Consider the following 27,819-nt stretch of genomic DNA (forward strand, 5'->3'; position numbering starts at 1 on the left):
TAAAAGTGGTTTGGGTCAGTTGCCATTCCCAGGGCAAATTGATTGACAGGCGTCTTAATTTCATTTCAAAGCTTTGTGATTAAAATAATCAAAGTACAATATAAAATCATTGACCTGAGGCCATATAGTAAAATCGGAAAATTTCAAGACATCCCGGTACACCTTCAACCTCTCCAAACACACCAACCATATCTCGCAACGCACGGAAGCTGTCAAGCGGTGCTACTAGAGCGACAGCTCCTCCTATCCAATGAGACACGAGCATAGAAGGCCACCAGCCAATGGCGTGTCAGGAGGCGGAGCCACGAGCATCCAGCGAAGGAGGTGTTCCTGGTGGCCATCTTGGATGCGCGAGGTGATTGTTTGGCGAATAGAAATAACAGGAAATAAGAATATAGCGTGAAAAGTTGGAAATTGCGCTGGAACTGAAGGGTATATTAAGAGGGGAACTCAGGAAAACCAGGTAAAACATCCTCACATCGCGGGAGTCTCACTCCAATTACCTGCCTCTTCTTTTTCCTTTTCCTTTCCGATTTGTATCCCAGGCAAAAAAAAAAAAAAAAAAAAAAGCTCTAGCCGGTCGCGTTCACTACAGGCTCGTGAGGTGCTTACGGAAAGAGCCGCAAGCTTTCTGACTCCTCTAAAGTGTTAATATTAACGCGTAAGTGTCTCAGCAGGCTGAAAAAGTAGTCTGCATCTGATGTAAGTATCACATCAGATCAAAATAAGAGTAGCCACATGCATGCAAAGACAGTGGCTGGCTCTGTAGTTTCATTTGATTCAGGACCATTTTAAAAATCCAGCTTACTTTAAATGAGCTGGTATCATCAGGGCCGTTAGATCTGGGGGTTTAAGGTTTGCCTTACACTAAACTTGCATTGCATGGATTTAGCAGATGCGATGGAGAGTCTACCTTTACATCAACTCGCGCTTTTGAACTACCAGTTGTTCTTACACGCGCTACATTGTTGCGAGGACTTGATGGATGCGCGCGACTGTATGTGTCAGAGAACTTTGACATGGAAGTACGGCGTATCTGCATATATTTTATAGTTTTACTCCTCTGTTGTGCTATTGGAATGAAGGGCACATTCCTCATACACTGTTTGCTTTCTAATTCAGCCACACATGTACTAACTAGTCACTATTGACTATTGAAGTGCGTTGATGCATGACAGAATGTCTGTCTTCATATTGTGTCAGTTAAGCTGATATCTCTTTCTCCTGGTTTAAAAGAACAAGATTTATGAAAAGGCTGAGATGTATATTGCTGTGGTTAGAAATCTGGTCAGGTGCTTGGAGATCAAGCTGATTAAGAAGTTTGACAACATCTGCTTGAGATAAAAATAGAGAATAGAGTCTCTAATATTTTCCAATGGCAATTAAATGTAACAGATTGTCTAATTATTTGTAATTATTTGTGCTGTTTTACACCCGCTCAAGCATCACTATTTGACTTGTGAATTGCATGCTTTCAGTGCCAGGGAACAAGCCAAGTCAAAAGGCAATTAGGAATGATATTTCGTCCAAAAATATTTTTTCTGACCACAGCTTCATGCAGACAGGGTCTGTATGCCGTGTAACTAGTCATGGCCTTCGTGAAAATTAGATTTTCTGTGCAGCCTCTCAAGTGCAGTACCAGAGAGGTTTGTGTGTGAACACTGTTGGTCTTTTAAAACAGAATAAAGGACTTATTTAATCATTTTTACATCTAGGGCTTCAAAGTATGCTGTCATGAGCCCATGCCTTTACATCAAGAGATTTTTCTGTTTACTGAAGCCACCGATGACACCCCATTTGGCTTAAGGGCTCACTATGCAAGAACTTTGGTATTTATTTGTGAGTTTTACAGAGCTCTATTTGGAGACTGCCTCTTTTATTTTTCTATAAAGGTGCACTCTGTAACTTTAGTCTTTGTGTCATCTTGGTCTTACACTGACACCTAGCAGCTTGGATGCAGCATAATTTAAAATCAATAGTTTTCAGTTTCAGATGCCATTGTAGAAATGTAGTATACACATGCAGCCATGATTACTTTAATCAATGAGTGAAAGTGTCAAATAACAGGATGGTAAGCATGTGCTTATTTAAATCCAAAAGGCGACTTTTTTTGGCCAGGCAGTGTATTTACAGAGGTCTGGGCTAAGCCCCGAATATCCACTGACCCTAGAACCGCCCCTGGTAGCAAGTTTCATGAGTCTCAGAGCCGGGATTAACCATCACATCACAAAACACAACTTTAATATACATACATTAAAAATACATAAAATATAAATTAATATGTTAATATAAATACATTATAAAGTAGTGGTTCTTAACCTTTTTTTGATGAATGCCCCCTACTTCATTCCCTCAATATTTCCTCAATACTCAATATTTGTGTTATTTGCTTAATGCAACTTCGATGCATTGCAGCAGGCTTACGAATCATGAATGCGAGATCAAACCTTGCGTTTCTTGAATTAAAGCAGGTGGAGGGCTATATCTGGAGCCTATAAAATGAAAATGGCTGCATGGACAGAAAGTAACCATAAAACAAACTATGGCATTTTTGTAATTATAAACAGTAGACTTACTCTAAACACATGTAAAAACAATAAATACAAAATATAAATATTTATAAGTTGTAACAAATTAATTATATTCCCTCACTCCCCTAATGTAGCCTATGACAAATTTAATAGCTGAAGTAGTGATATGATAATATTTATTATCAATCTATTTCTCCCTAAAATACAGTTAGTGTTACTATAGTAAATTCAAGGGTGGTGATGTAGAATTCTGTGCCGAATTCAAGTGGTTTCCACTTCTCACGCCTTGCTTCTCACTGATTCCCACAAAGCTGTGAGTTTAAGAGCTCGAGCTTTAAGAGCTTTGCGCTCGCACTACTCTATCCATTGAGCTGTATCCATCTACAGAGCCATACAGGTGCATTAGCCGAGGTTGTGCCTCCGCCTGTGTATTTGCTGCAGCTAAACCAGATACTTCAGATGCGTCACTAAATTTCAAAATCAGATGAACTGTGGTACAAATGCGTACCAACCCGTATAATTGAGAACCAACTGAAATACTCCAAGTCTAGATAAATGTTTTAATGCAAAGATGAACTTGATGATAAATTTGATTATTATGACTGATAAATGCTGCCCATTTGTAAACTAATGCCCCCCTCTCTACTAATTTGCTCTCAGTGCCCCCTGGCATCCTTTGAACGCCCCCATTGAGAACCCCTGTTATAAAGTTTTTAAAGGGTCATGACACCCCAAAATACTTTTTTTTTATTATTTTTTTTTATTTTTTTATGATGGTAACAGTTATGTACCCATTGCACATCACTGAAAACAATGATAGCACTCATTATGTTAAATTGTAAATACTAAGGGGAAATTGGTTAATTTTCATTTTTGTCCTTTCGGTTTAAAAACGAAAGTTGAAGCAACATCACAGAATGTTAGGTATATGCATAAAGTCTCAGATGTTATTGGTTAGAGTATGTGTCTTCCTCGTTAGATTCAGAGTGTTTCTCATTATTCATGAAAAGGAACGCTTCCATCCAATCACTGTGCTGCCTTATGAATGAGATCACATTACAGCGGAGAATTCAAAATCCCTCATGGATGTGACAGCGTTTCAAGTCCAAGTTCAACAGCACTCACGGAACTGACCTGAGAGTGAACTTTTGCACTTAACACTGTGGTGAGATCAAAATCACTCTCAGAACGAACCGCAGTCCATAACTGGACTGGAGAGAGAGCATGTTTGTTTGCCACAGTTCTGCCACTTTAGGGCTCCAGACATGAAGCAGCTGTTTATTTAGAAGCACATTTTCCATCGCGTCTACTCCGTACATCTGATAATGGACAGGATAACTCGACGGCGTGTTGAAAAACAGAAGATAAGGATGAAAACCCAACACTCAAAGTCATGTTACTTTCTCATTAAATAAAGTTGTATGTACGTACCTAATGCTTATGCAGCGAGAGAGCAAGGCATAGTCAAGACTAGTGTTGTCAAAAGTACCGGTACTTCGGTACCAAGTTGATACTAAAATAAAAAATATATAACGACACAGTGTTTCTGCAGTAGTACCGACTCAATCCGGTACCAGCGTGCAGAATGACTGACACACAACAGCTTTAAAATGCTCACACACTTATTTATGTTCTGTGACTCCCTTTACACTGAAATGGACAATTAATCAATTTAAAATCGTTTATGACATAATCACGATCCTGCATGTGAATTTTCACAGAGCATCTTGTGAAAGTGTTTTAATGAAAGAAAACCTGTCCTTTTGTACAAAATGAGTTAACACAGTTTATGTCACAAATTTGCTTATTTGATTACTGATCACGAAATTGTGTGGAATCTTAAATATTTCTTATATTATGTAATTGTAATCACTAGCACGCAAGCAACAGCGAGAGAGGAGCAGGCTATTTTATTTATATGACGTTTTTCGCACATGCATTCCAATCTACATCTTGATGTAATCCTTCCTCATGATCACGCAGTGTGTTTCTTCAGGTGAATGGGAGACTAAACAGTACTAAAGTGTGACGAGACTCGCGCTGCGCATGCAAGCCATTTGCGCATCACAAGCCGATCAACCCTTTTCGGTGAATCGCACCTGCAGAATCCTAAAAATGTAGCTATTTCCAGGTTTAATTTATATTTTGAATATTTTTTAACCCCACAATGTGGGTTTATGTTTTCTCTTTAAATCATTTAATGTAATATTGAGTGTGACTGTGGTTTAAGGAGGGTGTACCTGTATGCTGGTTTGGAAATCTCAAGGATTAATAGTGGTGTTTTCCTCATGACATCGTGTTGTTCTGAAAGCAAAAAGAAACGAATGGAACCGCGCAAACTGACCGAAGCAAAGCAGGCGCGTTTACTTGTGCGATTAAGTGAAGCGCTGCTTGCTCGTGATGCGCGAATAGTCTATTGGGTATGCTGCAGTCTTGTCACATTTTAACTTTTTGTTTAGCGTTCCATTCAGCTCATGAAAACACGCTGTGTGATCATAAGAATTACATCAAGATGTAGATTGGAATTCACGTGCGGAATTTATATAAATAAAATAGTCTACTCTCTCGATATTGCTGGTGTGCCAGTGATTACCCCTCCGTGTGCCAATGCTGGCACGCATGCCATAGGTTGCCGACCCCTGCACTAGAAACTCCACAGACATTGAGAATCATTCACGTTGTATCAGATGACAGAGCAGAGCACTTATCCATTGTGAACTACGCAGCACATGTAAAATATATATTTATATGATTAAAATCACAGCATTTTCACTTTAATCTCAGATCAGCTTTACTTATATCACATTTAAAAGTTGACCAAAGTGCTTCACAGTAATAAAATTTAAAACATAACATTTAAAAATTACCACATACACAAACACCAGTAATCTAAAATACAAACACTTCAAAACTGTGTCCTACATTTCATTTGTCAGACTCAAAGGCCAGTGTAACGAGATGAGATTTCAGACGTGACTTAAAAGTCTTCAACGATCACACTGGGCCGTGTCGCAAACTGTTTATCCGGAAAAGAGAAGCATCTGGCAAAAAACACTTGTCATAATAAAAGCACGATTCAAAATAAAACCTAGATGCCTGAAATTGAAGAGATTGAATACAAATATATTATAACTGTATAGTAAAATGTAATATTCACTGTAATAATAATAATCAAAATATCAAGAAAGACAGCTGTTGAATTAAAGTTTGGCAAAAAATGCTATGACATGTTGAAAAGGTCTATTTTCACTTGTTAAAATTCAAGAATTTATTGATTAGGCACCATTTTGATGATGAAATTAAATGAATGAAATTAATAAAAACAAATGTTCAGGAAAATAATAATTAAAAAATATAATTAAATAATTAATAACTAATATTGTGTGTTAAATAGCTCATTATAATATTAGCATATTTTTGCTGTGGTATCGAAATTGGTATCGAAAAACATGAAATTTCACTGGTATCGGTACCGACTACTGAAATTTTGGTACCGTGACAACACTAGTCAAGACACAACCGCCAATGATTTCCACCTGGGGGCCATTCACTCACCTTTTTCTATGTAAGCATGCACTTTGCATGTTGTGTCATGTCTTGCTGTTTTTTTTTTTTTTTTTTTTTTTTTTTTTTTTTTTAGGAATTGTTTTTTTTTCTAAATGCTGTGTCAATTTAAAAGTAAATTCAACTTTAACGAGACACTTGTGTTCTGTTTTATTTGTTGCACTGCTCCTGCTTTAGCCCAAGAATGTAAGTCATCATCAGTGCTTGGCACGCATCCAAAATTTTAATGCTCATTTTGGCATTTGAATGTGCATTTTTATCTTAAATTCGACAAATATTCGAATTTAATTTGATAGGCTTATTTTGTAGCCAGAAGTGTCTGTGTTCACGTATTGTATGTTACATCCTTGAACTAGCTAGTTTGGATAAACTACACAAGGTGGTACGTGCAATCCTGCTCTAGCAGCATTGTGCCTTTTACAGGCTACTGAACACCAGGTGTATGCAGGGGGGCTCTTACTGCAATTAGTATACTGTACATTACTGTGGGTGGACAGCATCTGGCTGTTGACAAGAAAAATAAAGTGTCTAAACATTGTTGGAACTTGTATGTAAGCTAATTGCTTTCAAATTGACAGTGGTTAATGTAAATAGTAACTTAGGAGTATTTGGTCTCACATTATAGGTTTGGTATTAGATAATCTGTATAAAGCAACACAATGAAATCTTTTGGAATCTTTATTCCATTTCCTTTGGAGCTTATGTCAAATGTTAAAAATGTTAATTGCTCTTCATTAATGCCCCATTGGGAGTCCTACAATCCCACAGTGTTTGTAATGATATCATCACACTACAGTGCTGCATGCTGCAATTACAGTAATGACACATACTTAAGAAAGCCATAAAAACATCTCATAATTTTGAAATGGACAACTGTCCATCTAAATGGCTTGTTCTTTTTTGACATATGACTTGAAGCACATTACTATTACAATGTTTAACGTATCTTCTTCATAGTACAGAATATCCAGTAATTTGTAATTGTGTTACTTCCACAGAATACAAAAGGGGATGTTAGGCAGACTATTAGCCTCTGTCATCATTCACTTGTATTGTGTGAGAAAAAAAAAAAAAAAAAGATGCAGTGAAAGTAAGTGGTGACTGAGGCTGTCATTCTGCCTACCATTTCCTTTTGTGTTTAAAGGGTAAGTAAATGATAACCGAATTTTCATTGTTGGGTGAACTATCCCTCTACGCAACAAGCCAATGTACGAATGGCCTAAATGGTGATAATTTTCTCTTCTGTCTTTTTCAGAAAATAAGGCATGAAGAAAACATCATAGTCAAAGTCATGGCTGATAAAAGAAAACTTCAAGGTAATCAAATATGATAGCGGGAGAAATGCAAAAATGATGGCCATTTTGTTTGAGTTCTAATGTTTCTGATCTTTCCTGGCCCTTTTATCATATATGTTTAATGGCCTTCTTGGAAAATGTCTAAATGCAGCTTGGTTTGAGGAGAGTGGTACATGAGCAGCTTACATTATTCATAATTATCAGCTGTATCCTGATGTAGTTAATCCACAAGCACTGCTTCTCTCCCCTTAGGTGAAATAGACAGATGTTTGAAAAAAGTTGCGGAAGGAGTAGAGCAGTTTGAGGACATTTGGAAAAAGGTAAGAGATTAGTACATTTATATATAAGGAATTCACAATAATGTTTTGCTGTTTTAAAGGTGTACTCAGTAAAAAAAATAAAATAAAAATAATCAGACAAAAAAAAAAATTTTGTTTGTGTTGCGTTGTCATCTTGGACGTACACTTTCACTTTTGTTCAGCACACAGTTCTTACTTACAAAGCTCTTAATGATCTGTAGGAAATTATATAAATGGACATATATCAATAAAAAAAAGTATTGATCCAAGTATCAATACAGAGAAAAAGAGCCGTGATACTGGATATCGATGTATGATTGTATTAGCACAGGAGTACTTTTCTAGTTAATTGTCTGATTTAATTGAATGCAAGGATGGAATGTAATTAAATTTACATGAGAATGGTTTTATGAATAATTTACATAGAAATGTTTATTTTCATGTTTCATAAATGAGGCCTAAATTACATAATACACAAAAGAATAAAGGTTTGCATGCTTTTTGGAAAATTGAAAATGGTAACAAACATATGACCCATGCTAAAATTGTACTCGAATATTTGAACCATTGAAATTTATACTCCTATCTTCTTCGGGGCAATTCACACCAAATGCGTTCTTATGCTAAAAGAGTTAGAATATAAATACACAATGAATATACCAGAACACAGGTCTCTCAAGATGCGTTTTATAAGTTTAGGTTCATTTAAATTGACACAACATCAAAAAATTTGACTCTCCAGCATTAGACGCTGAAAAAACATTGTGGAATTGTCAAAGGCGTCCATCAAGTGCATGTTCACATAGAAAAACTATACATTTGGTCCAAACAACCCCTTTTAAAGTCCTTTTAAACGTATTATTTTCAAACATATTTTTATTTTTTTACGTAACAAATTACATTTATATGTACCATATATTTGACCATGTTGCCCACCCCTGTCAATGTAGACTAAATCTTCCATGTTTTGAGGCTGTTATTTGTCCCCATTAAAATAATGATGTTTATGTAGAGATGCTTATATTCTAGTCAGCTCTATGTCTGTGCTTTTGTCAATCAGCTCCACAATGCAGCCAACGCCAACCAAAAAGAGAAATATGAGTCTGACCTCAAGAAAGAGATAAAAAAATTACAGGTGAGAATTTCCTTTGATCACATACTGATTGAATTTGGCTAGAAGTGAGCCAATTCAATCAAGTGTGTTGTTTTCTACAGGTTTTGACCCTTTAGCCAACTGCTTTAAATTGATATTAATATATTGGCATATTTCTCAACTCGGTGTGTGTTTTCTGTATTGGTAACCATAAGGACAAGTGCTACCCACGCCATGGGTCATGTGTTCGTGTGTCCACTGAGCTTGGAAGCGCAGTTCGAGTCCATACATGCTTGATTTCTGACACTAAATTTTCTCTTTCATTCTGTCTTTGTTCTTTCTCCATGTTCTTTCTGTTTGTGCCTGCATTGGTTCTGCAGCGTCTTCGAGACCAGATTAAGACGTGGGTCGCCTCCAATGAGATTAAAGACAAAAGGCAGCTAGTAGAAAACCGCAAACTCATAGAGACGGTGAGTAATTGCACTCGAAGGTCGAAGCCTAGCACTGTTTTATTGTAACAAAAAGACCTAAAACTAATAAATAATGCCATATTTAATGGGGCTGTGTTGATACAATCAAATATTGATATATCGCGATACCTTTTCTGACTGTATGTATCGATACTTAAATCCATGTATTGTGATATTTTCAATACAGTCTGAGACGCTTCTATGAGGCAAAAAAGAGACAAACTGCTCCTGAAGGATTCCCGGTTTCACAGATATGCTGGACCTTTCTCACGCGTTTGGATCTAGAGCCGTGCAAAAATATAGATTTTCTACTTAATCTTCATTTGTACGATCCCAATGTCGATTCTTAAAATGCCAAGATCGCTCTTTCTTTCTATCTGCAATCCCCTACAATCAAATGTGTGTAAATACTTCCCAGATGCTACAAAAAATGTCTGATTATCCACTGGCTGGTGACTTCCACAGAAATCCTTTTTAATGATAACTGATTCTAAATCATGTCTGGAAGCATTGGAGTCTTTAAGAACTGATCACCCAACAATCGTGAAGATTTTAAACGGTGTCATCTCTGGAATCAAAGAATTTTAGTATTATTTTCTGCTGGGTACCTGGCCACTCAGGAATCTCTGGAAATGAACAAGCAGATAGAGCTGCCAAAGAAGCAATATCCTCAGAACCAATAAAATGCTCTATTCCATTCACAGACCTAAAACCAACATTAAACGTATACACTAAAAACAAATGGCAGTCAGAATGGGATCAATGTTTAACCAACAAATTACGGGAAATAAATCCTGTTGTTGGGATAAGACGCGTATTCCCTTTTAATAATCATTGGGATCAGGTCACTTACACTCGATGCTGGATAGGACACGCAAGGTTCGCACACCAATTTTTACTCTCTGGAGAAAATTCACCAAAGTGCCCATCATGGCAGAGCCCACTATCCATTAAACATGTCTTACTGGACTGTAATGCTTCTACACACTTGAGGAACCTGTATTATTCTGTTGACACTTTTGAAAATCCAAATGTAGTTTTAAGGACATTTTCATGAAAGACAGCATTATATTGGACAAAAATAAGTGCATGCCTCTGAGTGCAAGATGAGTTATCAAAGTTTTTAGAAGACTTTGACATTTTGAATTTTAAATGCATATATCTGCATATGTCTTATTTGTGTCAACTTTTAGGAGTACACTAGCATATAGATGGTCTCAGAGCTAATAGACATGTAGTAAAAACCACACACTAAAAAAACAATTTTGTTAAACCTACAGTATATATTTACTGTGAAGCCTTTTTCCAAGCTTTGAGGATATATGTCTAGGTCACAAAGGTTATGACACTTATAATCTAGAAATAGCCAATTATCCCCATTAAAAATGCTTAGCCCTTTTATTTACATTGGGTAAGTAAAACATTTTTTTTTTAATTTTTCTTTTTTAAGCCGAAAAGTTCTCCGCTTTGACACACTTATGCAAACAAGGGTTTTATGTATTTTGAAAATTAGTTATGAGCTTTCTTTGTGCTTACAGCAAATGGAGCGGTTTAAGATTGTGGAACGGGAGACCAAAACAAAAGCGTACTCTAAAGAGGGACTCGGCCTTGCTCAGAAAGTCGATCCTGCACAAAAAGAAAAAGAAGAGGTCGGGCAGTGGCTAGCGGTAAGAGTGGACCAGAAATTTAGAGCATTCACAGAATTCTCAAAAACATCCTGTCATTCTTGGGAGGATCGGTGTCTTGAGCATAATAACCCTTTGTTTTTCCTTTAAAAGTTTGCATCATTTACTAATCTAACCTTTCTACTTCTGCTTTGTACTTTCAGAACACGATAGACACTTTGAACATGCAAGTGGACCAGTTTGAGAGTGAAGTAGAATCACTTTCTGTCCTGACTAAAAAAAAGAAAGGAGAAAAAGAGGTCAGTTACATTTTAGCAACCATTCTCTGTGCTTCCTTTACATATTTTACTCACTATGTGATCTATTGATTGGTTTAAATTATTCTTTAGAAAATCTATCTGAATTAAAATGATTTTCAAAAATCCTAATCCTGTAATCGCAAATGAAAGGTCATGGTTATGTATTGGTCAAAACGTGTGGGAACTGCATAGTATTACCGTGCTACCTGAGCATAAAACATAGGATTACCATTTAACTTTTTTGTTTGTGCCCACATTCATTTGCATGATATTTTTTTTCATGCTGTGACCTCAGAAGCAGGATCGAATAGAGGAACTGAAACGATTGATAGAGAGGCACCGGTATCACATCCTCATGCTGGAGACCATCCTCAGAATGCTGGACAATGAATCGTTACAGGTGGACAGCATCCGCAAGATCAAAGACGACGTAGAATACTACCTTGATTCTTCTCAGGATCCTGACTTTGAGGAGAACGAGTTCCTTTATGACGACCTTGATTTGGAGGAGCTCCGTTAGTATCTGTGTAATATGTAAGGATTCTTTTGAGTGTTCTGTTCTCATTCATAACTCTTTAACTTTTCGCTCTTGTAGCCCAGCCACTGGTGGCCACGTCTCCAGGTCACGGAGAGGACGAAATGTTCCAGCATTCCAGTTCCACGCCGACCTCAACAACGTCATCTTCGCCCATACCTCCCTCCCCGGCTACTTGCACTACGGTGAGTATCTGCCCCTCGCAGTGGCACTTTTATTCAAAACAACATAGAAGTTTTGGCAGCATCTGAAATTATTTACCAAAGAAAAACATTTAGACTTGTTCTTCAGTTTGTAAAAACAAACAAAAATTGCATTTACAGTAATACACTTACAACGCAAGTCTATGGAGCAAGGCATTCCAGAGAGTTTAAAAGCAGAAATGTGAAGTTTGTATTTTTGTTAACGTATTTTCTAGATTTATTCAATCAAAAACGGTTGATCATTTAAGATGTAAAAATGTATACGTTGTTGTTTAGTGGTGGAACTACTGTTCTATGCAAATTAACATCATTGGTTATGCATTTCTGACATAATACCTGTGGGTTGGGCTGGGTATTGATACAGATTTCCCAATTCGATTCTGATTTTCATTTGATTCGATATCAATTCATATGGGTAGATTTCAGTTATAATGTCCATTTTGCTTAAATATTAAATTATCTCTGAGCTAATTCTGTTAATTATATAGGGGACTTTCTAACTAGGTACGTTATGAAAATATTCATTTTACAAATTATATTTTATCATTAGTTTTTCATCATATTGGTCACATTTTAGCTTTTTAAAAATGTACAAATCCATTTATTCCATCAATAAATACGATGTCTTGAAATTGCATAAATTATATTGCATATACACTGCCTGGCCAGTACTCTAATACGCTAATATTTCGTTGGACGCCTTTAGCTTTGATTACGGCGCGCATTGTCGTGGCCTTGTTTCGACAACCTTATGCAACGTCACAACATTTATTTCTGTCCAGAGTTGCATTAATTTTTGGCCGAGATCTTGTATTGATGACGGGAGAGTCAAACCACTCAAAGTCTTCTCCAGCACATCCCAAAGACTTTCAATGGGGTTAAGGTCAGGAATCTGTGGTGGCCAATTCATGTGTGAAAATGATTCCTCATGCTCCCTGAACCACTCTTTCACAATTTGAGCCCGATGAATCTTGGCATTGTCATCCTGGAATATGCACGTGCCGTCAGGGAAGAAAAAATCCATTGATGGGTTAACCTGCTCATTCAGTACATTCAGGTAGTCAGCTGATTTCATTTTATTGCTGCGTAACGTTGCTGAGCCTAGACCTTACCAATTGAAGCAACCCCAGATCATAACACTGCCTTCAGAGGCTTGTACAGTGGGCACTATGCATGACGGGTGCATCGCTTCATGCGCGTCCCCTCTTAACCTGATGCAACCATCGTTTTGGAATAGGGTAAATCTGGACTCATCAGACCACATGACCTTTTTCCATTGCTCCACAGTCCAATATTTATGCTCCCTAGCAAATTGAAGTCATTCTTTCCGATTAGCCTAACTTACATGTGGCTTTCTTGTGGACACAGCTGTTTAGTCCCAATCCTGTAAGTTCTTGTCGCATTGTGCTTGTGGAAATGCCTTTACTTTCACTTTTAAACAAAGCCGTGAGCTCTACTGTCGATTTTTTACGATGTGACTTCAAGCGTTTTAGTCATCTCCGAATACAATCATTCAAGATTGTTTTCCGACCACATTTCTTCCACGAAGCTGATGGTTCGACACTATCCTTCCAAGTTTTAATAATGCGTGGACAGTTCTTAACCCAATTCCAGTGATTTCAGCAATCTCCTTAGTTGTTTCCTTTGCTTGATGCAGGCCAATAATTTGAAACGCAGTAACATCTTTTCCACGACACGTGATATGTCTTCCGACATGGTTGTTTAAGAAATGAAAAGCTACACACTGCATCAGTTAGGGTTAAAAGAATTGTTGCCAGCTGAAACATGTTAATCACTGCAATAATGATCCAATCATAGGCTCTTAAGTATCTGCTTATTTAAATCCAAACATTGACTTCTTTGCTTTTGGCCAGGCAGTGTATAAATATATTCTGAGTGACTATTTGTACTAGGTGTAAATAGCACCTGCCACAGAGTGGGTTAAAGTCAAACTGTGCCCTCAAGTGTCGCTGCAATAGTGTAGTGTGTAAAGATGATGTGGATGAGTTTTTATTAAGTGGACATACCGGGTTCTATTCCCTCCTTTGTCCCACTTTTTCCCATCCTGTCTCAATTCTCCACTCTTAATATTTACTTTAATACTAAATATAATAATAAATAAAAATTAATATAAAGGTTGATTTTATTTTTTTGGACATGGTTGGAAGTTGTTGGTAAAATTAACCATATTTTTACTGTAGTAATATTGTAGTAACCATGTTTTTTGGCTATATTTTAATACAATTAAGCATGGTGTTACTACAGTAATATATGGTATAGTAACCATCTTTAATTTTGTGGTTACTATGATTTTACTACAAAATACCATGGTGATACTATGGTTACTGTAGTAAAAGCATGGTTAATATAAGGTAAGGTTAGGGGTAGGGGTTGGTGTAGGGTGTCTATGGGACTCTAAATAAACATAATAAACAGTGCAGTGATGCCCCTATACTGTATGTTAGTATTTAATTAGGAGTACAAATAGCATTTGTGCAGATAGTTTGTTTGTATTTGTGCCATATACATTTGGTAACATGTTTGTTGTTTATATGCATAATTTGACAATTTACAAGTAGTTACATTGATATGTAAAACAAGTGCTAAATCGGTACTGTCTCTTTAAGAATGACGGCAATGTCTCACAGGAGTGTTTGTTTTTGGTTGACTGAACATAACGAGTGTGCGCGGCTTTATCGCATCCGTGCTGTGTATGATTGGAAGTAAATGTCTATTTTGTGTTGTTTTTGATCAACAATTAACTGTTAAAAAACAAAGGATATTACAAGAGACATTATTGATTGACAAATGGATAGCGTGGATCACGTCTTTGGACAAGCATTACAAGGAACAGGTCAAATCAAACTTGTACTTTCAACAGTGAAAGGATCTCGGTGGTAAAATTCTCCACTATACTACTCGAACACCGGTGAGTAAAATCTGAACATTTACCAGCCAGTGGCTAATCACAGACATTTTTAGTCGCATAGCGCAAAATTTGGTCGCATATGTGAGTGATTTACTCACATTGTAGAGAGTTGCATATAGAGTAAAAGATCAATCTTGGGATTTACGGATGCTATCGATGCTATCGCAATGCATCGGAAAATCTGTATTTTTACCCAGTCCTACCTGTGGGTGGAGTTTGCTCCATGTAAACAACACTTTCTGGTATTCTTTCATATATACCATGAAAGTTACTGGATTTACTGACTTTACATGGTCATGACATGAGTTGAAATATTTGGGTATAACCTTTCACAGACATGGTAAGAAAGTGATATTATTACTCTAATCTCATATTAACACATTTCATATTTAAGTCTTGTGGCCATATTTTTGAAACTTGATTTTGAAATTTTAATAATTTTTCCATTGCAGTGCCTTGCCCCATTTTTATCCATTGTGAATATATTACTGTAAACATGAGTTTTGTTTGTTTTTACAAACTGGGGATGAGTCAAAATAATAGGCAAATGGCAAATGATAGGATGGCAAAGTTCGTTGAACCCAGAACATTCTTTAAAACACTAAAAACTTGGGGGCCTGGGTAGCTCAGTGAGTAAAGATGCTGACTACCACCCCTGGCATTCATGAGTTCGAATCCCAGGGTGTGCCTAGTGACTCCAGCTAGGTCTCCTAAGCAACCAAATTGGCCCAGTTGCTAGGGAGTGTAGAATCACATGGGGTAACCTCCTCGTTGTCGCTATAATGTGGTTCGCTCTCGGTGGGGTGCGTGGTGAGTTGTGTGTATGGGATGCCGTGGTGGATGGTATGAAGCCTCCATGTGCTATGTCTCTGTGGTAACGCACTCAACAAGCCACGTGATAAGATGCGCGGGTTGACGGTCTCAGACGCGGAGGCAACTGAGATTCGTCCTCCGCCACCCGGATTGAGGCGAGTCACTATGCCACCACGAGGACTTAGAGTGCAAAAGGGAAATTATATTAAAAAAAAAACAAAAAACTTAAACGGCTAATTTGTGAAATAATTTTTCTTTTTTTTTTTCTTTTTTTTCTGTTTTCTTTATTTGTTCTGTTGAGAATTCGGAAGATGAAAAGAAAAGAGGTCGTTCGACAGACAGTGAAATCAGTCAGGTGAGAAAAAAACAATAAAATCTAAAAGTATTTTTTTGATGGACATTTCGTTTACCAATCCTGTCTTCTTGTCGCAGTCACCTAATAAGAACGGAAATCCATCTTCATCCCTATCCTCCTCCTCTTCATTGTCCTCATCTTCGGGAGCCTCTTCAAACTCTTTGATCTCCATGGCAAATATCGCCAGCAGTGGAAGCTCGACATCAGGGGGCAGCAGCCTCTTAGGCAGCCTGGGCGGCTCTGGCAGCTACAGTTCAGCCACCCAGCAACAAACGCAGCAATCCCAACAACCACACCAATCCAAAAACTCCATTTCATCCCAGTCCAATGTCAACTCTGCCTCCTCCAGCAACAGTATCTTATTTCCAACACTCACCTCCACTTCGCCACCCAACACCAGCACACTTGGCTCACTTACGTCCAACTCTCAAAGCCAGCCTTTGTCGGGGACAGGTTCTGCCTCCGGTATGGGCATCGGGAAGGGTACAACGTCGTCAAGTGCCGCAAATCAGATCCCAGGCTTGGTCCTATCAGGGATGCCGGCATCCTTGAGCAGTATGACCGGGTTTTTGAGCGGATCTAACCCAGCACCTTATGCGCAAGCGGCTGCCGCAGGAGCTGTGGGCAGTGGACTCTCAGCGACCATTGGAACAAATGTTAGTAGTACTAACTCCAGTGGAGTTGTAACCTCAGTGGGGACTAATGGAAGCTTGGGCTCCACAAGCCTCTTGGACTCCACAAGCCTCTTGGGCTCAGGGTCTGGTGTTTTGGGTCTTGGGTCGATGCAGTCCGCAGTGGAGCCTTTGCCCCTGGTGGCTCCCAGCCCTGTGGGAGGAGGACTGTCCTCAGGTAGCAGTGTGGGAGTTATTGGAAGCAATGCAGGGACTTCTGGGACAGGAAGTGCAACAGCTGTGGGAAGTGCTGTGTTACCACGACCGCCTAGTGCACCGAAACAAAATGGTGGTACAAGTGAGTGCTGAAGAGTAACCCTACATTCAGAAATTGTAAATTAAAGTGTTTTGGATCATTCCGCTGACAAAATATATCAGTAGACAATAAACTGAAAAGTAGATGTAGATGCTTTATACAGATACATTTCATTCCACTGAAGAGTCTGTAAGTCTATCCCTCACAGCCTTGTTTTCGTTCCTGTCAAAAATCAAATATGGTGCTCCTATAAATAAGGTCTATTAAGGGATATACAGTGTCCAGTGGTTGCGCACTTCAGAAACTTGCCGTAAATAGTAGGTTATCCCGGTATTTCTCGCTTGCTCTCTTATGAATACTGAGGATTCAGACACACTACTCCATTGGCATACTGTTTTTGGCATACTATATAGTGGGGAAGTATGCATATTCGGACACAGGGACTATCAAATTCGCAAAACATTGGACTGTTGGCCGATTTCAGTCGGACTAAAGCGTTGTTAATTTTTTTGATTGTTTTTGTCTGACTGAAATCAAACATTTAAAGTGTATATAAACGTAATGGCTTATTTATATATTTTTAATCTGGTTTTAAGTTGAAATAATGGTTTGCAATGTAGCAACTTCATGCATTTATATAGAATGTGCGATCACAGGTGTGCGTTGGTAGTCATTTTACAATGGCAAAGTTGGTGTGAAATTTTTAGATTAATATTTTTTTTTACATTTGTTTACACCACCCTCCTTCCAGGTTATAGTGCTGTGGTAGCAGACAGCATGTCAGACTCCGCCCTCAACAGTGCCAGCCAATCACAGAACAGCCAATCCTCATCCTTAAATTCCATAACAAATCAGCTGTGAGTATTAGTTAACTTCGTTGTACACAAACACTATTGGGTACAATGGGTACAGCACAAATACAGTACAATAGTAGGGTTATATTATGAGTTTTTGACCATGCAATGCCAAAATCTGATTTCATCACTTTTTTCAAAACTAGTAACATAGTGTTTATTTATTAGTAGTTCTTGCTAAGGAAAACATCACTATTACTTGAAGGGAACCCAAGCTACACTGATCAGCCATAACATTAAAACCACCTGCCTAATATTGTGTAGGTCCCCCTCGTGCCGCCAAAGCAGCGCCAACCAGCGTCTCAGAATAGCATTCTGTGATGCTATTCTTCTCACCACAATTGTACAGAGCCTTTATCTGAGTTACTGTAGACTTTGTCAGTTTGAACCAGTCTGGCCATTCTTTGTTGATCTCTCATCAACAAGGCTTTTCCATACACAGAACTGCTGCTCATTGGATGTTTTTTTTTTTTTTTGCCACCATTCAGAGTAAATTCTAGAGACTGTTGTGTGTGAAAATCCCAGAAGAGCAGCAGTTATAATAAATACCTTATGACAGCAAGTTTTGTACATGCAGACAACACTCACATTTTCTTCAGAAAATGTAAAAATCTAGTTGGAGAATAAAGTGGTAAAGACTACATAAAAAAAAAAAATTAAAAAAAAAAGAAGCTAGAAATCACGGTTTTCCCTTAAAAATGGCTAAACGGAAAATGTGTTTAATACCTAATTAAAATTTTATCTAAATGCTCTTCCTCTTGACAAAACAGTAAGGACAGTGGTTCCAGCCTTCTGGGGTCAATGACACTGCCGCCCAGCTTGCCGTCGTACAGTGAGAGTAAACCGGGTGCTGGCAGCCTGCTGAATGGTCCTCACTCCTACACACAGGCTGCCGACACCATCAAGGTCAGTCACACCTTCACATAAACACTCAGCACATTATTCTTTATTACATCACACTACACCACCTATCTGAGGTGTGTGTGTGTGTGTGGCATTTGAAGTGATGAATATTTTTTAATTAAGCATTCTGAGAGTGCATTTTGGGAAAACTGTTTGCTGTACAAAATAGGCCAGTGTTTTATTACTTTCACGATTTGAGCTTTTTTCTCCACAATGTTACTGTTTCTATGAATAAGGGACTATAAAAATAGGATGTGTTTTTGGATCTGTCTGCACTGTTTAATAAATGTTCTGTGTTAACATTTGCTAAATGGAAATCTTTGTTTAGATGCATCTTGGTAGTTTTCTTTTAACGTCTCATGCCAACAATGCCAAATTGTTGAGGCAGTGTCGAATTCAAGGGACAGTTCACCCAAAAAAGAAAATGCTTACACTCATGTTATTCCAAACCTATATAACAGAATTTTCATTTTTGTGTGAAATATCCATTTAACCTGTTAAGAAGTTCAACATTTAAAAACATGCCTTGAGACCCTTGCATTTTGTTCCATTCCGTTACGCTGCCTGTAGCTGCTGTAACTGCCTCCTTTGTGAACGACCCCTTATGCTGCATTCTTTGGTTTTCAGTGGTATTGTTTAAGACCCCCCCCCCAATTCCACTACAGGCTAGAACTCTAGAGGTACACACTTAATTGATCATTGTATCATTCATTAAAAAGGCATACATTGCTAAAGTGTATTTCTGTTGGATGTTCTTACTCTCTCTAGCCTCAGGAGCCTCTGAGTTCTCTCAAATCGATGGCAGAGCGGGTTGCCCAGGGGTCAGGTTTAGAAGGAGAGCTGTCTGCACTACATATCACTACTGGTAACTATCAACAGACATTTTTTCCGTTATATCACAGACTAGGGGTTGGCGATAAACTATTTGAATATCCACCCCCCTTTGTGCTATGATATGTCCTTTTGATATGTACAACATTAAAGTAGTTTGAGTAATTTTTCCATTAAACATATGTTGTAATCTAACTCATTATATCATACATTTATTTCTTATATCCTCTTTTTCACAGATATATTCCCCAGCTCCACGGCTCCTTCAGGCCCTCCAGCAGCTCCTCAGCCAGCACAGTCAGAGGTGAACATCCCCCCATCATTAGGTGTGTGTCCGCTGGGGCCCGCCCCTCTCTCCAAAGAGCAGCTCTACCAGCAAGCCATGCAGGAGTCCGCCTGGACACACATGCCTCACCCGTCCGACTCTGAGAGAATCAGGTACACACATACACACATACAGTAAAAAATTCCTTAGATCTTAATGCTTTTGACAGGTGAGTACACACATGCCTTCAGCTCTGGGGATTTGCCCATATTTTGCATCAGTTTGTCATCTGTTGTTTTTTTTTTCCTTTCTACACACAACATCTAATTCAGCTTTATGATGCTTTTGGGCATTGAAAAATAAATAGACTTTTTGTGTGTGTGTTCTTTTACAGAAAAAAACAAATTTACCCCTTTTAGAGTATAGAGGACCAAAGTACTCAAAATGAAATAAGTAAATCAGTTATTCAATGTATCAAATTATATGGTAATCCATGGGGGTGGGGATATATATATATATATATATATATATATATATATATATATATATATATATATATATATGTGTGTGTGTGTGTGTATTATACACTGATCAGCAACAACATTAAAACCACTGACAGGTGAGGCAGCAAGTGAACAGTCAGTTCTTGAATGTCATCTGTTGGAAGCAGGAAAAATGGGCAAGCTGATCCAAGCGACTTCGACAAGGGCCAAATTGTGATGGCTAGACGACTGGGTCAACATTTCCAAAACGGCAGGGCTTGTGGGGTGTTCTCGGTATGTAGTGGTTAGTACTTGACAAAAGTGGTCCATGGAAGAACAACCGGTGAACTGGCGACAGGGTCATGGGCGCCCAAGGCTCATTGATGTGTGGGGAGCGAAGGTTAGCCCATCTGAAGAGCTACTGTAGCACAAATTGCTGAAAAACGTAATGCTGGCCATGATAGAAAGGTGTCAGAACACAGTGCATCGCCGCTTGTTGCGTATGGTGCTGCGTAGCCGCAGACCGGTCAGAGTGCCCCATGCTGACCCCTGTCCACCGCCAAAAGTGCCTACAATGGGCACATGAGTGTCTGAATGGAGCAGTGGAAGAAGGTGGCCTGGTCTGATGAATCACATTTTCTTTTAGATCATGTGGACAGCTGGGTACGTGTGCATTGTTTACCTATGGAAGAGATGGCAGCAGGATGGACCATGGGAAGAATTCAGATCAGTGGAGGCAGTGTGATGCTCTGGGCAATGTTCTGCTGGGAAACCTTGGGTCCTGGCATTCATGTGGATGTTACTTTGAGACGTACCACTTAACTAAAGATTGTTGCAGATCACGTACACCCCTTCATGGCAATGGTATTCCCTGATGGCAATGGCCTCTTTCAGCAGGATAATGCGCCCTGCAAAAATTGTTCAGGAATGATTTGAGGAACATGACAAAGAGTTCAAGGTGTTGACTTGGCCTCCTAATAAAGCTCCAGACGTGGTCTCCTGCAGTTGTAGCCTATCCACCTCAAGGTTCGACATGTTGTGCATTCTGAGATGCTATTCTGGTCACTACAATTGTACAGAGTGATTATCTGAGTTACCGTAGCCATTCTGTCAGCACAAACCAGTTCGAACCAGAGTGGCCATTTCCGTTGACCTTCTCATCAACAAAGTCTTTCCGCCCACAGAACTGCCGTTCACTGGATGTTTTTTGTTTTGTTTTTGCATGATTGGCTGAATAGATAAAGGCATGAATAAATGGGTGTACAGGTGTTCCTAATAAAGAGCTGCGTGTATATTTTAAAACAAACTAGTGGTGCTTTTTTTTTTTTTCATGCTAAAATTTCGTACTTCCAAAAGTTGCTTTTAATAACAATAGGTTTCATTTCCAAATGACACCTATTGAATAAAATTATATTTCGAACCCTGATTTCACCAAAGGAAAGCCCATTTCTATAATATTGAAAGATTTTTCACAAATTTATAAACAAAAAAGGGGGCTTAGACTAGCGGATGAAAACAAAACTAGCTCTGGATTTTTTTAAGTGGATTTCATTATATGTTTTAAACAATATTTGTTTTCATGGAATGTTACAAAATAAATATGTAAATTAAAATGTTTGTTTCATTTATTTAAAGTAATAGGCATATTTTATTTAATTATTATTGATTAAAGTATTTTTTTTAAAGTACTTACTGTAAATAATAAATACATTTTTGATTTTGAGTACTTTGATCCTCCTAACCTCGTTTTAGAAACATCCACACACAAAAAATTTCCCATTTCCGTTGATCTGGGATGTTTGACTTGCAAACTTCTGTTTTATTTTACACTTCGATCATCCTGAAATAAGAGTTTAATTATTTTTATTCCACACACAGGCAGTACCTGATGAGGAACCCATGCCCAACACTGCCTTTTCACCACCAGGTGCCACCTCCCCACTCTGACACTGTGGAGTTCTACCAGAGACTGTCCACAGAGACCCTCTTCTTCATTTTTTACTACTTAGAGGTGCGTGTTTCTGTCTTTTTAAGGACATTTAGAGTTGCTTGTACAGTTAACATCCTCCCTGAAGCCACATTATTTGCAAACAAGTTTTTGTCCTTCAGTAAGCACAAATGCTTTGCATTTGATGGATAGATCGAGGTAGTTTATTGATCTCTGTGGGAGTTTTCAGGATTACAGTGAGATTATAGTCCCTTTTATTGGCGTATTACTTGTGAATGACTAATTATTCCCTTTCTCTCCCTAGGGTACAAAAGCGCAGTATCTAGCAGCCAAGGCCTTGAAAAAGCAGTCGTGGAGATTCCACACAAAATACATGATGTGGTTCCAGAGGCATGAGGAGCCCAAGACCATCACTGATGAGTTTGAGCAAGTGAGTCACACTTTAACTTGCATAACTTTTACTTCATGTCATATGAACAATCACCAGTCAGTTTTTAGACTAATTTGAGTCTCACAATCCTTAAAAACAAACATTCCTATGGTCTCGGAAAACTTGGAAATATCAGGAAATTTTACATGTTCCATGCCCGGCAATCACATGGAATTTAGTAAAATCTTTAAAAGTCAAGGATATTTCTTTATTGAATATACATTTTTGTTGTTAGTCTCATAAAGCCAGACTTTATGACTAGAGGTTGACTGATATATCGTTTTTACTGATTAATCCGTGCCGATAGTTGCTTTTTGAAACTATTGGTTATCTGCAAATATCTATGCAAATAGTCAGTAGCGGTTCTAGCTTGTATGGCGCCCAGGCGAAACCTGCTTCAACACGCCCCCAAAGTTGTTGACGTGGGTGGGGGTGGTGGTATTGTATGGCGCCTTGTGTGAAACCCATTTCAACACGCCCCCAAATTTGTTGGCGGGGGGGGGGTTGTGCAAAAAGATGCCGCCACTGCCCATGTCGCCCATGCCTAAATCCGCCACTGCCAATAGTTGCCGATGTTTTTTTTTTTTTTTTTTTGTTTTTTTTTTACTCTGTTGTTCTACAGTTACAACGGCTTAATTCTACAGCATAACAGCCGCCTCACTGACGTCACTTTGGGATTTGCTGTGTTTAAATCTTTTATCGTTGACAATATTCCTCCATATTTTTATCTTCACTTCAGTGCATATGTACTGTGTGTGTGTGTGTGTGTATTTATGTATATATTAGATGGATAGATACACTACCATTCAAAAGTTTAGGGTCACTTACTCATTTTTATTTATTTTTTTCACATTTTAGAATAATAGTAAAGTCATCAAAACTATGGAATAATAGAAATGGGAATTATGTTGTGACTAAAAAAATGCAAAATAAATCAAAATTGTGTATATTTTAGCATCTTCAAAGTAGTCACCCTTTGCCTAGAATTTGCAGACATGTACTCTTGACATTTTCTTAACCAACTTCTTGAGGTATTCCCATCTATATGCTGGCCACTTATTGGCTGCTTTTCTTAATTATTTGATCCAAATCATACATTTCAAAAGTTTTTAAATAAAAGTTTAGTTTTGTAATTAAATTAATATGTTGGCACAATTATATTTTTGTCTACAAAACTAATTTCAAACATTTAAGTATATTCCTTCAGATCAAAAGGTTTTTAAGATCATGAGAAACATTTCAGGCAAGTGACCCCAAACTTTTGAATGGAAATGTGTATATACACCATTCTGCCACGACATTAAAACCACCTACCTAATATTGTGTAGGTCCCCCTCGTGCCACCAAAACAGTGCCAACCCGCATCTCAGAATAGCATTTTTTCCCCATTCTGATGGTTGATGTGAACATTAACTGAAGCTCCTGACCCATATCTGCATGATTGTATGCACTGCACTGCTGCCACACAATTGGCTGATTAGATAATTGCATGAATGATTGTTGGTGCCAGACGGGCTGGTTTGAGTATTTCTGTAACTGCTGATCTCCTGGGATTTTGATCCGATAGAAAATTTGTGGGCAGAACTGAAAAAGCGTGTGCCAGCAAGGAGGCCTACAAACCTGACTTAGTTACACCAGTTCTGTCTGGAGGAATGGGCCAAAATTCCAGCAACTTGTTGTGAGAAGCTTGTGGAAGGCTACCCAAAAAGTTTGACCCAAGTTGAACAATTTAAAGGCAATGCTACCAAATACTAACAAAGTGTATGTAAACTTCTGACCCACTGGGAATGTGATGAAAGAAATCAAAGCTGAAATAAATCATTCTCTAAACTATTATTCTGACATTTCACATTCTTAAAATAAAGCAGTGATCCTAACTGACCTAAGATAGGGAATGTTTTCTATGATTAAATGTCAGAAATTGTGAAAAACTGAGTTTAAATGTATTTGGCTATGGTGTATGTAAACTTCTGACTTTAACTGTATATACAGTTGAGAAGTCAGAAGTTTACATACACTTAGGTTGAAGTCATTAAAACTAATTTTTTAACCACTCCACAGATTTTATATTAGCAAACTATAGTTTTGGCAAGTTGTTTAGGACATCTACTTTGTGCATGACATGAGTAATTTTTCCAAAACTTGTTTACAGACAGATTGTTTCCGGGAATGTGATGAAAGATTATCTTTTTTATTTTTATTTTTTTATTTTCTCCTCTTTTTCTCCCCAAGTTGGAATGCACTCTAAATCCTCATGGTGGTGTAGTGTCTTGCCTCAATCTGAGTGGCGGAGGACGAATCTCAGTTGCCTCCCAGGCCCGACATTTAATATTCTTTTTTTGGGGGGGGGGATTTTTTCCCATTTTTCTCCCAATTTGGAAAGTCCTCGTGGTCACGTAGTGATTTGCCTCAGTCCGGGTGGCGGAGGACGAATCCCAGTTGCCTCCGCGTCTGAGACCGTCAACCCGCGCATCTTATCATGTGGCTTGTTGAAGGCTTCACGCCACCCACCGCGGCAACCATGCTCAACTCACCACGCGCCCCACCGAGAACGAACCACATTATAGCGACCACGAGGAGTTTACCCCATGTGACTCTACCCTCCCTAGCAACTGGGCCAATTTGGTAGCTTAGGAGACCTGGCTGGAGTCACTCAGCACGCCCTGGGATTCGAACTAGCGAGCTAGCGAGCTAGCGAACTCTAGGGGTGGAAGCCAGCGTATTTTACCACTGAGCTACCCAGGTCCTGACATTTCATATTCTACAATATATTATATACTATATATATAATACATAGTTGTTTTTTTTTTCACTTGATGAGGTTTTTTTTTTTATTGTCATTTACAAGATGTTCATGGTGTGTGTGTGTGTGTGTGTGTGTGTGTGTGTGTGTGTGTGTGTGTGTGTGTGTGTGTATAATATATATATTATACACATACACACACAAAATCCTTCATCTGGTGAATATATAGGCAATTAATGTGGTAAATACTTAAATATAGAGAAAACATGTTTATAATTAAGAAAGACAAAGAAAAGACTATGGATTTTTTTTACATTCTATAAATTGATTGTAAAAACTATTGGCTGAATAATCGGTTATCTGCCTTTTCTACCACCATAGTTATCGGTATCTGCAAAATCCAGTATCAGTCCACCTCTAACTATGACTACCGCCATTAGGTCTGGTCCACTGCGACCAATCACAATTTGTTTTTTACATAACATTTAGGGTTGGGGAAATCTGAAATTGATGAGATCACATTAGTAGACCAGGATGGAAAAAAAATGATTCCGCTTCATAAACTGCAGCAGTTTTTAGAAACTACTATACAAAAAAAGTTTGATATCAAGTACCAGCAACTTCAAATGACTCTTCAAACAATTTTGTCAGATCTTAATTCTGGTTTCTGGAGTATGAGCCATGTTATGGTAAATGTGAATGAAATTTACAAGAAAATGCTTTTATTTTTATTTATTTTTAACTGCATATTTTTGAAAGAGTCATTTATTTCTGCCTTTCTACAGGGGACATACATTTACTTTGACTATGAGAAATGGGGCCAGAGGAAAAAGGAAGGATTTACATTTGAGTACAGGTATCTTGAGGACCGAGACCTTCAGTGACGGATGGACAACAAGAATGGAGGACTACTGACAACGTTCCGGACTGAATCAACACACACATGTACACTCTTTCATTCACTGAGGTGAAGATCCAGATGTATATGCGAGGCTGTTTTATGTCTTGCTGGTGCACAATGCATCTGGAGCCCCTCCCACTCTTTTCAATCCTCCCCACCCGCAAGCCACTCCCTCCCCTTGTGACTCTGCCCTCTCATTAAATCAAGCTTAACAGCATTAAACTTCCAAACTAGATCATGAAACTTTATGGAGCATCATTGTGCCAAAGAAGATGTTGAATGTGGTCATGCAAAGCATTCACCCTTATCGGCAAAATTACAGCAAAAACAAAAATAGATGTGGGTTTTTTTTTTAGCAATGGCTAAATGAAGTTTCACTATGATATTGATGGCGTAAAACTAAAACAAGAGTTTTCTGAGCTATAGTTGTTTTGTGCAGTAAATTATACCTTTTAAAGTTATAGTGAACATCAGCAATGATTTAGCACAACCATATTCTAGCATATAACTAAATTTTGACCTAGGAACCTTTTTGGTTTCTTGCTAAGTTACACCCCAGTCTTGCAGGCTCTGATCAATGCCCAGGTCTTAATTCATAATTCATACATATTAGCTTTCAAGTACATGCCCCCATACACTTAATAGTGATATTTATAGCTATGCTATCACTGTGGCACTGAATAACAGAGAGATTAATGAGTGAGTCTACAGCACCAGCTATTATTAAAAGCATACTATTTTAAAGGTGTGTTTATAGGCATTAACATAAGAAGAGACCAAGTTGCTAGACAGTATTTTTTTTTGCCTCTGTGGTCTGTTTGTTTAATATACAGAGCTTTTATTGAGGCTCAGAAAGGGAATTCGTGTGTTTGCCCATTAATACGGTAAATGTACAATGCAGCTAAATTATTTGGACATTTTTGAAAGTGAAACAATATTGAAATGCTTTCCAGAGGTTTGTAGACATCACTAACTGTTCACATTTTTTTTCACAATGACAGTTTTCTGATGTTTTATGCTACAGTTTTGGTCCCCCCTATTTGTTTGTGCTGGGTAATTGTGCAACCACAGGAATAATTTAATAAGAAAAAATGCTGTTGAGGGGGATGTGGTTAAGTCATTTTTAAGTTTCTTTAAAATTCATCAAGAATGTATTGTGAAATACTAGACCTACAAATTGACTGTCCATGTTTTTATCTTAATGTTTATCTTTTGTGTGACGAGCGTATGGAAGAGAGCAGAAATGTGATTATATATGTGTGTGTGTGTGTATGTGTGTGTGTGTGTGTATGTGTGTGATATATATATATATATATACACACACACACACATACATACATACATACATACATACATTTTGGGGGGGGGTTCTAACTGGAAAAGTGTTGTACGGAACATTTGTTCTCCTTCTGTTGATTCCCCAACCCCCAATTTTCATTTAAACAGCATGGAAATTTAACTTGCAAAGTGTACTGGATTAATTAAAACAGTGCAATGAAAGTAAAGACTGTAAAATATAAATAA

The 27,819-nt window shown here is 38.1% G+C and overlaps 1 protein-coding gene across 1 annotated transcript; it reads left to right on the forward strand.

The window, feature by feature from the left end:
- The first annotated feature begins 319 nt into the window (after nt 1-319).
- cnot3b (CCR4-NOT transcription complex, subunit 3b) lies at nt 320-27,585 on the forward strand. Its single transcript, XM_051671147.1, has 18 exons — nt 320-463; nt 7,351-7,411; nt 7,643-7,710; nt 8,750-8,824; nt 9,163-9,252; nt 10,791-10,919; nt 11,081-11,176; nt 11,472-11,691; nt 11,772-11,896; nt 15,958-16,011; nt 16,089-16,980; nt 17,690-17,795; nt 18,563-18,698; nt 19,464-19,560; nt 19,766-19,964; nt 22,152-22,284; nt 22,526-22,651; nt 26,180-27,585. Exons 2-18 carry the CDS (start codon nt 7,387-7,389, stop codon nt 26,276-26,278), a joined length of 2,670 nt encoding a protein of 889 aa, XP_051527107.1. The 5' UTR covers nt 320-463; nt 7,351-7,386; the 3' UTR covers nt 26,279-27,585.
- The last annotated feature ends 234 nt before the right edge of the window (nt 27,586-27,819 follow it).

The sequence above is a fragment of the Myxocyprinus asiaticus genome, chromosome 34 (genome assembly GCF_019703515.2).
Source record: "Myxocyprinus asiaticus isolate MX2 ecotype Aquarium Trade chromosome 34, UBuf_Myxa_2, whole genome shotgun sequence".
Taxonomy (NCBI): Eukaryota; Metazoa; Chordata; class Actinopteri; order Cypriniformes; family Catostomidae; genus Myxocyprinus; species Myxocyprinus asiaticus.

What these genes read in the sequence shown, in the direction of transcription:
- cnot3b (XM_051671147.1), top strand. Translation starts at nt 7,387, where the DNA reads ATGGCTGATAAAAGAAAACTTCAAG. An exon ending in AAGAGATAAAAAAATTACAG is followed by an intron (nt 8,825 to 9,162) that starts GTGAGAATTTCC and finishes TTGGTTCTGCAG; the next exon opens with CGTCTTCGAGACCAGATTAA. An exon ending in TGCACTACATATCACTACTG is followed by an intron (nt 19,561 to 19,765) that starts GTAACTATCAAC and finishes TCTTTTTCACAG; the next exon opens with ATATATTCCCCAGCTCCACG.